This window comes from Plectrocnemia conspersa, unplaced genomic scaffold (genome assembly GCF_051122295.1).
Source record: "Plectrocnemia conspersa isolate PC_06_02 unplaced genomic scaffold, ASM5112229v1 ptg000010l, whole genome shotgun sequence".
NCBI classification, from domain to species: Eukaryota; Metazoa; Arthropoda; class Insecta; order Trichoptera; family Polycentropodidae; genus Plectrocnemia; species Plectrocnemia conspersa.
The window spans coordinates 10747377-10762247 of NW_028277174.1; the positions used below are offsets into that span (position 1 = coordinate 10747377).

The window sequence follows — 14871 nt, forward strand, 5'->3', positions numbered from 1 at the left end:
TTTTAGTCTTGTGTGTTACTTACGATAAAACCAGATTGCTTTTTGAATTTGTTGATAATTTCTTTAGGCACCAATTTTAACAAAAAAAGTTTTACGTGCCATCCAATATGTTCTTAATAGTCTTTAAAACGTTTATGTTTTGCATTAGAAACAATTAGTCGCTTACTATCAAAATTTAACACCTTACTGTGTTTCTGTGTAATAGATACATATTTTTTGCAGCGCGCAAGTTTTAATGCTGTCTCTGTTCTCCTTTTTGCAGTTAACAAAACAGCAAACTAGACAAAACCTTCCTATCAGCTTTTTTAAATAATGGGGAAAAGTAGCTAAAAGAACCATTCTGAAGTTAAGCATATCCTTTAAGAGCTTATATAAAAAACGCATATTTACGCGCTTAGGTAAGTTGCCACTAACGCACTAGAGATCCTACAAAGAAACGTTGAGGAACCCGTCCCCATTCCGTGTCAGACACTAAATGACACATTATTTCTTGGTAAATATTACGTATAAGTATTACGCTAATTAAAAATCAATTCAAAATAAATTAAAAAATGTTATTTCATGACATATTATAGAGAAAATCTGATTATAAAATAAATAACAATGGGCTTCATTGCACAGAAAAAGTAACCGATTTTTGTGTCTTATTTAAAAAATACTACATATTTCATTAGTATATAAAAAACTTTTTTAATAAATCCTCAAAGATGTAACAATATATTTTAGTAATTAAAGAGGTCAAGGTCATTGTGTACCTCGTATAATCACCTATGCAACTGACTCACGTTTAATATAAAAAATCAAAAAAAGATTTTTTTATCTGTACATGATAACATATAAATAATATCTTTTTATATTTCGTACTAAATTCCTACTAGGAATCTGCTGTGATATGATTCTTTTGAGTCGCATCGACGCGTATACTTTGAAAGGCACTTCTTTAAGTTGCTGTTGGGGAATATTCAAAACTTCATTTTGACTTTGGAATTGAATCGCCCAAAGAGTAACACAATAACCACATGTATTGTACAGTGAGTTTTAGCGCTTTTAAATTTGCATAGCCTATGTCTGTAATTTCTAGCTACACTTTAGTTTTGTGTCATTTATATCATGAGCTATAGAGAATTCAAAAACCAGACATGATACTCCGTAACATACTGTATAAATTAAAACTATAAAATTACTAGTTATATTATAAACATGGGATTGTATCGCAAGAAGAATAATGACACTATAAGACAAACAAACTAATCTGAAATCATTAAAATCTTTATTATGGATTATTATTTTAGCTTATAATTAATATAATATATATAAATATGCAGCTAGAGCGTATTTTCATCAATTTAATTTAATTCTAGAGTTCACACACACACTTGTATAATATGTATAGATCTGCTATTTTTAAATAATAAAAAATAATAATACATGTCCAATTGTAATAAAAAAATGTATATAAGAGTATTACTCATTATTCCTATAGGGTTTATTGAAATTTATTGAATCGAAGTGGAATACAATTTCAATAGCAAAGCCTATCGACGATAGCATCTCATAAAAAAATTATACTTTCATTTCGGTTCGCTTTTCAATATATACATTTCCCTCGATTATTTTATTTTAAATCAAACTTGTACATTTCTACAAATTCGCATATGTTCTCTTATTTAACATATTCAATTTTGTTTCGAAGTTTATGCGTACGAGTAATGTGTGCGAACATTTTAATAACGCTTACCCATTTTCAATCAAATTGTTAACAGTGATTTCTACTTTTTCTTCTGATTTAAACTTCTCTGCAAACACAACAAATATTACTAATGAATAATTCCTGGTATTTATCATGATGGCGCGTATTAGCGAACATTTTCAATAACCTTGTCGAAGTACTTAGCGTGTTGTATTGTTCGCGAGTGGTTTGGCTATTAGTTTCAGCGGTTAACTTCGGGTTCAGACGGTTAATATAATATTATATCATAGTAAACTTTTCTCATTTAATCTGCGCTTTATATACATTAGAATTTAATCGCGCCACTCAAATGCGAATGTTAATTTTTTATTACGTTTAATATTCAATAAATGATAAATTGCTGTTCTGGTATTGACATTTTCTTTTGTGTCATCTTGTTAGCTTGAATCACACATTTTATTTGCTTCAGCAGTTTTCTCAGACGCCGTCTCTAATACACCCCCTAAAAAATCTCAGTAAGCAAGTATCGAAGCGTCTCGTACAAATATTTGCCCAAGTTTCGTCCCTTTGATTACACCGTATCTAGAGACACCAATGTGTAAACCGCAGCCGAAACTAACCTAGAAGTACGTCAGCGATAATTATAACTTTCTGCCGTCTACCCTTATAGCTCAAGCTGTATAACTTTGCTGATGTCTTTGTTGACTGTGCAGATTTTATTTGGAATCACTCAGCTGAAACGCGGTTCTGGCTTAATAAACTAGGTGTTTTTGAAGCTTAACTTTATAACTATATAATACGTATGCTTCGTTCTTAATGGAATTTAATTAATGCGGTTACGTACAATATTGGTATTGTGCTAGCGATGCGCTGAATTGGTTGAACAAGGAATGATATTGTGCTATTAGATTCGGTTTTGCAATAACCAGACGGTGCAACCGCGAACCTCTATTGCTAATGTAATATACAATAATATTACAATTACTTTATAATAATAAATTAGCAATAACTTAATAATAAAAATATCGCTTTTAATATGAACTATATTTAATAATATTGATTAAACGATTAAGTTTATTGCAATACAAAAAATCCTAATATAAAATATTTAGAAACGCAGGACTAAAACTTAAATAATTTAATATATTTGTGTATGAATATTGTATTATCTACAGATATATATACATTGGAGTTAAGTTAAGTAGTTTTGAAATAAATATAGTTTTACCGACAAAATTCAAAGCGCTTTGTGCACCCTTTGAATTTGCACTTCACAGTGTGTTTTAAATTGACATAGTTACGCGAATGAAATAATGAGTTATTATAATAACCAGGACAATGACTAACTTTTCTTCGTTACAACTAACTTAGTATTCAATGATACTTCTATTTAGTTTATTTAAATCCAACTTTTTTATGTGTATTTAATATTAAAATATAGGACCTTCTTATAATAAATTTATATACCTATTTTTTATATAGAATTTATAATAAGACGTTGGTCCATTATTAAGTTTTCTATGGCTCATATTAAAAAGTTTTTTTATTAACATAAATATCATACAAAATATATGCTGTTTTTAAAACGTAAAAGGCCCCGCGCTAAAGATCAAATCATTTTTTATATTTTTGGTTAATGTTGTTCGTTTATATTTGATATGCATACATATATCTTAAATGATTTACATTTTATAAATAGAAACTGTGGCGGACCACACAGATGCCCTTGTTTGTGGGGGATCTTATTCTTGAAACTCGCATTATTACTCTGACCAAAAGTGATTATTTATCAATAGGGATAAACTAGACAATAGTGAAATCACACAAATATTCTCTGGTGGATTGAATAAATATAAAGGCCACAATATTCCCGTTACACAATTCAACCATCAATCAAATATCACTTTCTAAAAGGCGTATACTTATTTCGTTGTTCTAAGAAGCGAGTGCAACGATTGGCTGGATGATCGCTGCATTATTATGATTGGTGAGCAAGCCTTGCAGCCCTGAATACTGGACTCCAATGAGGAGAAGGCAGTCACTTGGCAGACTCCAGCAGACACTCGAAGACACCAGCAGACGCCCGCCCGCGGACAAAATTTTGTTATGGACACTCGCAAGAGAGAGAAATCAACCTCCGCAATACAGTCGCTGCCACACCAACTAAAACTCTAAGGATCTTCCACGGACAACATCCCTGCGCCAGCTTCTTCACCATTGTTCAGTGACGAATAAGTAGTTTGTGATTCGACAGCCAATAAGGTTGATGCATTTTGTGCTTCGTTTAATATGAAATTGCTCTGTGATTTGTTTATTATGAAATTGATGGAATTGCCCTAAGTGTTTCATTAAAATAGTACAGTGAAATGATTTATTTATTTTAAAAAGTTTTGGTAGAATTTGTATGTCAAAATGAATGGTACGTCAAAATGTAAAAAAAAATAGGTTTTTCTGTTTCATAACGCCGAAACAGAGATTACTGCGCCTTATACTGTTTACGTCAAGCGATTTTGCTTGACATTGCATCGTATCAAATAATTCGCAAAATAGCATCGTTTAATGAATTCGCTATTGACATAAAATTTATCGGACATTATGATATAAAAACGAAAGTATAATAATCGTATTGAAAGCTTTCTAAAGATCCAAGGCCAAAAAAGAGTATAGCTCACTAATAATTCTTTCTATTATTAACGCGGTAGAAAAAGAGTAATACCTTACATTGTGATGTAAATGACCAAAATTGTGAGCAAACATCTATTTTATTTTGCAGCACGATAACGCACTAATTATTATTTTTTAGCATTAAGAAACTTATATTTTATGTATACTACTTTTAAAAATAAAAATAATCTATATTTTGTATTACACCTCATGTTATTTTCTTATCTTACAATGCTTTTTGGACGCCACAAATTATGTGTACCATAAAAACCTGCATTACTATATTTTTTAAATAATTTAAATATCAAATACTAATTTAAAATAGTTGTGTTACATTTTGTCATTGACTTTTTTACACGTCGGCAAATATTTAACACATAAAAAATATTTGTAACACAAAAATATATGTAGTTCAACAAAAATTCACTTTAGCTATCCCATCAAAATATTTTCGCACTATGTCAATCCTTTGACGTTCGCGCGCATTATTTGCACGCGAATTCGCCGTGTTTTTATTGACTTTACCCGCTCACGACAATGAAAAAAGCTTAACAAAAAAATCACTTCACCCCACGCGTTTACCGTAGCCTGGGGTACAATACAAGTTTTGCGAGTGACGGGGTCCTCCGGGACCCCACGGGCCGTAGAACTTTTCCAAATTTAACTTGGGCTTTTCGCAATTCGCCGCCGCCGGTTTTAATGCGAATTCTTGCCGGTGCGAATTGCTCTTAACTCTTGTGATTTGCTTATGACAAAAGTTTTAACCCGAATCAAATTTAGTTGATGCTATAATTACCGCTTTACTATAATTTTAGGTTCTGAAATATATACTAACATGTTTATTGAAATCGTATTTCTTTTAGTTATTTATCGAATTCAAAAACTTTTTCATGATTTATTAAAATATCCTATTAATAAGGCACACCACATTTTCTTTCAATACCTCACTATACCTTGTATATTCTTAATATATAGTTTTTTTTTGTGTAGTGCATATCCAAATACATTTTTCTTTTGCTATTAAAAACCATTAGTTTGTCTTAATATATATAGTACCTATTATATATAACATTTTATAACGATAATACACTTTTGAATAAGGGCTTAAAATACATAATAATAATTTAAAAAGGCTTTGCCGCTTTTTTTTTTATTAAATATTAAAAATAAGCGAAATTGAATTACTTTTCGAGATGATTTAATTACAATTTTGTTGTATAGCTTAAAAATGCTGGCCTAATTATTATTTTATTTAGAAGACTTTTTAGACATTTACTTTATAATTAAAGAGGATTCTCACAAAAATATACTCAGGGATTTTAATTTTTTATTCAAGTAATGTGTATTTTACATTATAACTTATAAAATAAATATAGCTGTTGTAAAACTTTTTTAATACGTTTTTTTATGAGAATATAAAAAAAAGTTTTCAATCGTTAAAAATAAAAAATATTGCTTAGCTGTATTTTTAGGGTTTAGATAAAGTTCGTCACCTTGGACTATTTAATAAAATAAAAAAACTAGGGAGTACAATACCGATAGTACTAATACTGTTAATACCGGTATTGCGGCAAAATTATCTTTGATACTACCGGTATTACAAATGAAAATTCAGTAGTACCGTTTTTTATTTCGATATTATAAACGATATTTCAATGACTTAAAACTGCAAAAACGACAATGCCTATATTGCTTGAAAGCAGAAGCAGAGAGTAAAATAATGCTAATTGTAGGGGACTAACCTAAATAGCGTTATCGGCGTAGAATAGCAAATAATATTATGCAGTATTTTTCTTTTTAATAATTAATAATATATACCTAAACATATATAACTTAAATTTTATTTATGGTAACGCGAGTAAAGATAAATAAATATACAAAGAATAGATCTTTCGAATTGAAATATTATTGAGATATTCTAAAATAAATATTAAATGTGCAATAATTAAAATCATATCTCAATCACATAAATATATTTTTAGAAAAAAAATATGTTGCATTTTAAACAAACAGATTTTTAATTTTCCACGCACTTTTTTATTATACGGTTCTTTCGGATAATCGTACGTAGATAACACAACAAAGGAACAGCATATAAAGTATTCTTAGAAGCACGTGAATGTATGGAAGATTGTTTAAAAACAATTGTTTGAAACGTGAGATATTGATAGAAATGAACAGCCGGATAATTTGTCATAAATGTCGGCAACTAAGTCAAAATTTAACCTGCTTAATGAAACATATTATTATTTTATGTTAATTATTTAAAGAAGGCCTCCATTGGGATACTTATGTGTGCCTACTTTCTGAGAAAGAATATTATGTTTATATATATATATTAAAATATTGCTTATTGCCCAAATTGATTTCATCTTATAAAAAAAATAATCTGATTAACAAATTGAGTGACGTGTTCAAATTAATAGTCATGTTTAAACGAAAAAATATCAAATAAAATAATATACTCTTATAAAATACAAAGATACCATATTTTATCACAATCTGATTGTGACACCAACATTTTTTAGGATGTATATTTATGCATATTATAAGCATCACCTATAATAACACGCTAAACAAAATGTGTCTTATCTCGATCAAAGCGAGCACATACCCTATTATGCCATTTTTCATCTGTATCATGTATTCGTGTAAATATTTTCCCTCATAACAAACATAAAGTTGTAACAGATGCTTTGGTAAATGTTTATGCAATACTATAAAATATTTTCACACATTATATATTTAGTGGTAACCGACCAATTATGACTGTTATAGCACACATAAAATATTAGTTATTACTATTTGATACAAGTATTTGCTTTGTAATTCGCATTTAATTAATTGCAGTAGAATTGTGGCGCTGGAACGCTTTGTCACGTAAAATGTGAGATAATATGACCAATATATTCCATGGCTGCGTTTACAATATCTCTAAATTTAATTTTAACAAATAAAACTTAAATTTGTCACATAAAAATCAAATGTTTTAATGCAATATACATATGTAAAAGTGTAAATAAACAAATATATAATATCACTAAAATACTAAATAAAATGATAGTGTATCAAGATTATAACACTTTAGAACATTTTTAAGTATTGCAAAATCGTAAACAACAAAGAGTCGACGTTCCTCTAAATAATTAAAAAAAAATTATTTGCTAATCAGTAAATTTTATATACATATACTAAGTATGCATATGTTATACTCTGTTAAATAGCATAGTATGTAAAGGTCTTTGTTTCTTCTTCAAAACATAAATTTAATCTATGTTAAATATAGTTACGACTAAACAAATACACAAAGTTCTAACTTAACCTTTCTAATTCACAGGACGCCCAGGCCTCGTATGACGTCAACAACCACGACGAGGACCCCATGCCCAGGTATGACATGGTCGACTCAAACCGTCACGGCACTAGGTGTGCCGGAGAAGTAGCAGCGACTGCAAACAACACCCTTTGTGCGGTTGGAGTGGCCTATGGCGCTGGAGTTGGAGGTAATTACGCAATCAATTTATCTAAAGCAACGAACTTTGTTGTGTATCAATCATTAGTAGTTAGTGTTTTACGTTTTTTATTTCTAACAATATATTTTTTAACTGTAAAGTATTGAGACATGATATGAGGTGATGATAAAAATAGGCTATACATATTTGCCGAATCACGTATCGTATATATGATTTGGGTCTCTGTGATGTTTGGCAGACCAGGCCAGAGGAGAGCCTGATATCGACTTACACTCGAGGTTGATCGGAATTTAGCGGTAGGTTGAATTCTCAGTCTTAAGTGGTCCATTTGAGAATGCCTTATGTATGTTTAAATATCTGAATTTGAATTGTTAGGTTCATCAATTGAACCACTCTTCTATTTACAGCTGAAGAGATTAACTCGTGTTATTTAACCATAAAAATGTCTAAGAAAAAATGAGTTACTTTGGTAAAATGGAACACTGCCGTGGAAAACATTTTAACAGCTTAAGTCACAAGGTACACGCTATAAATTAGAAAACATATAATATCCGTCACCTTGATAAAATATTGCATTGGAGTTCGTCCTCAAAACGACCGTTCGTAATCTGTTAATCGAGCAACGGCAATTTGCTAATAATTTTATGGTTGTATTAACAAATTCATAAAAATTACGTTTAAACTTTTTCTGCTTGTCTTTAAATGTTCCTCTTAATTTTTTAAATTGCTTAAACATATAATGCGGATCCAAAATCAATATGTTCGTTTTATTATAACAGTTATTTAATGAAAATTTATCCTGTTTTACAATGCTTTCGAACTGTATGACAAAGACAACAAATAATTAGTTAATAATTCGAATTAAAAATCCACCGGCAATAGTATTTTATGAATAAGTATAAATATTTTTTTTGAGCTAAAGTATGTCATTGTTAGAGAATTTTCAATACCTTATATGTATGACCAGTGGTGTAGATAAGAGGGAGCGGACCGCCCCGGGCGGCATTCACTTGAGAGCGGCATTGTCGCAATGGACGGTTCATGTAATGTAGTTTTTTAACTGAATGCGTTAAAAAATATATAACCACGAATATGTGAAAACAATAAACAACATTTTAATAAATGCTGATTTTATGCCCCGGCCGTTTATAAAATACCGCCTTTATAGATAAAAATATTTTTGACCGGCCAGTTTCCTAGAATCCGTAAAAGTCAAAATTACAACAGTTATCTCCCCTTGTTTGTTCAAGTCGAGCACATACAAAAATAATGAAATGCATGATAACCATTATCATATTTTATTAAACTTATAAGGGGTATGTAGCGTAGCTGGGAGGAGGGGTCAAAAGGATCCATCCGCCCCGGAATGACATGCATTAATTTACTGATTTTTAGTAAGGTCAGATTTTGTATTAAATAGTTTTATGAAGGGGCGGGGGCAAAGCGACAAAATCACGATATTCATTCGTGAGATAAGGAAATTTGAGGCAAACCTAATATTACCAGCTAATGATGATAAATTTTAACTGTTACTATATAATAATCACTAATTAAGATCTTACAGTTACGATTGAAATTGAAATTCACTAAGGCCGTTTAATTTGTTAGATAAATTTCTGCAATGTTGTGAAAATTTTAATACACTAACTACGCAGTTAATTCATTAGAAACATCAATTTCCCAAACATTCCTGTAGAAAAATCTCAGAAATGATTCAGTAAAATCAGTGTCGTGTAAGTTTAATTATATTGATTTAAAAATGATGAGCCCAGAAATTGATTTTAAGTAACGAGAAAAATACGGTTGAAGTGCAATTACGCTTGTGAGTTGGATCTTAATAATATTTGCAGCTTTGTGTATAATATAACACATTTGGAAATGGTTAATTACCACTGATAAAAATAGTTACCGAAGAAAATGCTTTTAAGCTCGTATGATGCATTTCATTACAAATGCTTAATAATGTTGATGAAAATGCAAAATCGCATATTCTAATCCTTTTTCACCTGATTTATCGGCTAGTAATGTCCATCTATTCCAAAAATGAAAATAAATCTACTGCGAGATAAGTATTTTCAGTCTCTTAGCGAAGTGAAAAGAGCGATAAATGAGTGGATAAACATACTTTACAAATGTTCTTGAAAAAGGGTAAAAAGCTTATTCTCTGTTGTAATGCGTGGCACTATGATGGAAGATGAAGCAATATTTTTTTAATATGTTAGAATTTCTAGATTTTTTTTACCATCCCTCGCATTTAATAAATATTTTGTAAAACAATGCATGAAAAATTTAATTTGATGCAAGTTGTATTTTTAATTTCAAATGCTGAATTTTCGGCTTCTCATACTTATTTAACAACCCTTGCTTCGGGGTATCTAGAATGTATTTGTGGTTGACATCTTGTATAGAATATTGATGTGATGAAACTTTTGATATGAATATAAAAATTCATGCGGAATTGGATTGAACAGGGTTTCGTAAAGCTGAGTTAAAACAGATCTAACTTTTAGTAGTTAATTGCATATTTTTTATAATGTACAATAATAAACTAATATTGTTTCTAAAAGAATAGAAATAGAATTCGGTTGAATAAAGCCACAGATTCTCAATCACAAGGCAGTTAACTGCGTCCGTTCAGTTTCAAAGGTGGAAATTAAACTTTGCTTTTGGACAAGTGTCACCCGCCGCCGTTTAATCGACGGCATCTACGATCCCATGTGGCTTTGACTTTAACGGGATCGACCTGCCTCCTGGCACAGGACAAATTACAGGCAACCGTATATTTGTCACAGGGCCTCTAATCCGTTCGCGCAGTGTCTATTTAGTTTACTCGCAGAGTAAACTTGCCATATACAACAGCGTATCAAAGCAAGACCCGGTTCAATACGGTCCCGAATGGCGTTAATGGATTAACAGTTATTAGCGAAAGGCATTTCGTTATTGCCATCTGTGTAAACAAAGTGTACACGGGGCCGACCGAGACAGGTCGCTATTATTCACACGACAATGGGAAAATAGAACCGGCGCGCGCGGTGCGGCAGCGGACATGAGTGACGTTTAATTAATTGTGTTATGTTAATGCGCAGGAGTTATGACTGTAGCGATAAGGCGCAAGGTGGGGCATTTAACTCTAAAACTACCCAAAATAATGATTTTCCTTTTTGAATGTCATATTGTAAGAAATAAAAAAGCGTTTTTACTAGCATTTTTATAATTAAAATACTATTTAATATTATGGGAATCAATAAAAAAAATTATAAATGTACTCTTTGTAATGTTCTTAACCTTCACTAATATTAAAATATTTTAGAATTAAAAAAAAATTTAAAAAAAATCTTAAAATTTAAAAAAAAAATGTGATACTCCTAATAAGTTTTATCCTGCGCAAAAGGACTGTTGTTATTTTTACCTATTGGAAACGGTCGCCAAAAGTGGCTACCTACTATTTTCACTTTTAAGGCGTAAACATATTTAATTAATTAATTAAACATTTAGCAAATTTAACTTTTTTAAGATTTATTTTTTTTAATTTGACATAACATTAAAAAAAAATATATTTTGGTATATACTAAATATTATGATTTCGATGGTAATGTATTTTTTATGTTATTGTATCTATGTCCGAAAATGTGTAAAAATTTAATTTTATTGTAAATCAAGGATCTCCTTCGTGGCTTGTTTTTTATCAAAAACTTTACACATCGGTTGAAAGTTATATCCAATAGTTTCGCTTGCTTCTTATTGCTCCCATGTTGGGACCAACCGAATTTGAAATTCTAGTAGGGACCACTGGTCTAATTTGGTAGTAAAATAATGATTATCTGTAAGGGAATATACGGAATGAGGTAAAGTTTCTCATATCAATTCGTTTAATTTTGAATAGTAAGTCGTGAATTGTAACTTCGAGACGCTTTAGTTTTTTGTCACAATTAATTTACAAGTATATATTATTCATATTTTTTTATACCATCTCAGTGGTTTTCAAGTATGTTTAGGAGTATTACAAATTAAATATGTTTAATTAATCACAGATTTAATCGAGAATAATGTGGTAAGAACTTTCTTCAATTTTTTTTAATGTCTATTGTATATTCTGTTATATCGTGCTTTAAAAAGAGATTCGTCAATCATACACTCCAATCGTTACCATAATCGTTGATAAAGTGTTATGTTATTGTATGTGCATTTCAGAACAGGATAAAATATATAATACTGTAAAATATATTTTATAAACATTTATACGCACTAATTCATGAACTGGCTGTTATGATACACATATTACTATATCATATGATAGATATCCACTAGAAAATTTGTGGTATGACCCATAAAATAAAAGCAGAGTAATATTTTCATATGCGTATTATATCCCCGGTACGCCGCGCCGCCATAAACTTTAAAGTGCAGTCTACTAAACCGCAAACGAGAGCAACAGAGCTTCCCAAACGTTTCGTTTTACTCTCGTTTCCCGGCTCCAGACTCTCTAAATAGCCGCCTATGTTACAGTCGGTGGCTAAATTAGAAAGTTGCATTGGACATGAACGAACACACAATCATCGATATATGTTTACATATTCAGAATACCGTACACTAAAAATTTTGCACAAAACATTTGTACGGTTATATGATATGAAATAATATCCTATAGTCGTGAATACTGGACTATTATAAACTATTTTTAGTTCACAATTGCTTTTTAAGTATGGTGGTTTGATTCGCTTGTAGTGATAATTCACTGTATTCCTTATATTGTATCATGCTAAATTAAATTCAACGAATCCTTAAAATGCGGGCCTGGCTTATTTCTAGGCGCTCCCTTTAACCTTTCGTCGACATACTTTCAATAATAAAATACAGAAACCCTCGTAAATAAATTACGTTATACATTTTTATCTCCCAACAGGTGTGAGAATGCTGGACGGAGACGTGACGGACGCTGTAGAAGCTCGATCTTTGAGCCTCAACCCTCAACACATAGACATATACAGTGCCTCTTGGGGACCGGACGATGACGGGAAAACAGTGGACGGTCCTGGAGAATTAGCGACCAGGGCCTTTGTAGAAGGCGTTACTAAGGTAATATATTTTTTATTACCCCTTTGTGCGAGCGTCGTGAAATTAAACTTAATCTCTTACACAGGGCCGCAATGGCAAGGGTTCGATATTTGTATGGGCCTCTGGAAATGGCGGTAACGAACGTGACAACTGCAACTGTGATGGTTACACCAATTCCATATGGACCTTGTCCATCAGTTCGGCGACCGAAAACGGCGAAGTGCCTTGGTATTCTGAAATGTGTAGTTCGACTTTAGCAACTACGTACAGTAGCGGATCTACGACTGAAAAACAAGTATGTAATTCTTAATAATATATATTCGATCATCAGAGAAATAATGACATGGATAAAGTAATTCTGCATAACATGCTATTTACATTTTATTTAGTCGCTGAAAATAGCGATAAAGTTGTTTGCTTTTTTCTGGGCGTCTAAGTTGCAATGCAGCTCACGTAGTGCCAACAAAACACCACCGAGGGAACCATTTCTGAACATATAGTACGATATTGGTTTAAAAAGATGAAGAGGGTTGAAAATGTCCTAATTTTGTCGACAGAGACAAATTGAGAGCTTTATTGCAAGGGAACATTATAATATTCCTAAATATTGTTTTAGAGTTGTATGCTCTTTTCTATTTAATTTGTAGTATAAGTAGATCGAAATAGATAACTACTGAAAAATTAGTGTTAAAAATATATTTTTTTCGTGAGTACTATTGAACTTCAGTATATTTAGTTGATGCAAAAGTTTTGATGTTTTTGTCCCAATATAATACGACTTATTAGTGCATATTATGGGTAGCAGTAACAAAGCTTATTATGAAATGACTCAAAAGTAAACAATTTTAATTTATATTTATATTTACCGAAAAAAATATATAGAAATACATATAATTAAATATTAGCAGCAATGTCTATATAACAAACAAATTTCAACAAAGTTTTCTTTATACGGATTATCATAAACATCTAAATATTATTATGTAACCTGATTATATAAAATAGGTAACACGATATCATTCATTTCTAATATTTATCTAGCATTTAGACATATTATCTTTTTCAATAGCTAATACTATTCTACAACTTTTATCATGTTTTATCATCTTCACATAAAATTATATTTCAAAATTAACCCAATAAATACTTCTTTTTTTACTTATACTTACAAAGTATTCTAGACGATAAACAAATATTTTTAATAGTTTTATTGTATTATAAAAAAATACATAAAAAAATATTTTTGCTTTGTAATTATAAATAATAAATTACAAATTTATTTAACATTGTTGTACATTTTTTACCTGTAGAGACGCGGTTTAAGCAGTTTTAATATTTTTTAAATATTTTATTAAATATTTACAAAAATAAAGCACTGTTTAAACATAAAAACTGACTCACGATTTACGGATAACATTATTTACGGGCACAGACCCTCGGAAACGCGTCATCTAGTTACTGTTTGTTGAATCTTGACTGATCCTTTTTTTACTGAATTTTAAATTTGTGTTAAGTGCTGTTAGGTCTTCTTAAGATGATTCCATAAATGTAGGAGTAGATTGTTGATTGCCCATCCAAGAAAAACATTAATGCGTAAAGACTGAGGCTTCAATGAGAAAATGCTGACTGGTCAATGTCAAACATTTGACTTTGAACCATCTGCTTTGGAGTATTCAATGAGAGCGACCGGCTAAGGACGAAAGCTTGGCGATGAGCGACGTGATGCTGTTTTAGCCTACTAAAATGCGTTTATAAAATAACCAGCATGATAGGCGAGTGTTATAAGTCTCTGGTAATTGACCTAAAAGACCTGCGTTTTAATCTTATATATACCTGAGGTTTTTTTTATTTCTATGGTGTATGAAATTGTAATTAGTGATAATTTTATTATACACACGGATAATAACGTGATGATTAATTAAAATCGAGCAAAATCGTATATAATAAATAATGAAAGTTCTCTAATACTGAACTACTACAACTCATAAA

The 14871-nt window shown here is 30.7% G+C and overlaps 1 protein-coding gene across 21 annotated transcripts in view; it reads left to right on the forward strand.

Annotated features, from left to right (window-relative positions):
• The window catches only part of LOC148230599 (furin-like protease 1), a 313965-nt gene that overhangs the window by 286869 nt on the left and 12225 nt on the right, over window positions 1-14871 (forward strand). For all 21 annotated transcript variants that reach the window (XM_088194195.1, XM_088194191.1, XM_088194197.1 and 18 more), the window contains 3 exons: window positions 7692-7857; window positions 12731-12903; window positions 12968-13177. In XM_088194195.1, coding sequence (XP_088050321.1) covers window positions 7692-7857; window positions 12731-12903; window positions 12968-13177 — 549 coding nt within the window. The remainder of the gene's footprint in view (window positions 1-7691; window positions 7858-12730; window positions 12904-12967; window positions 13178-14871) is intronic.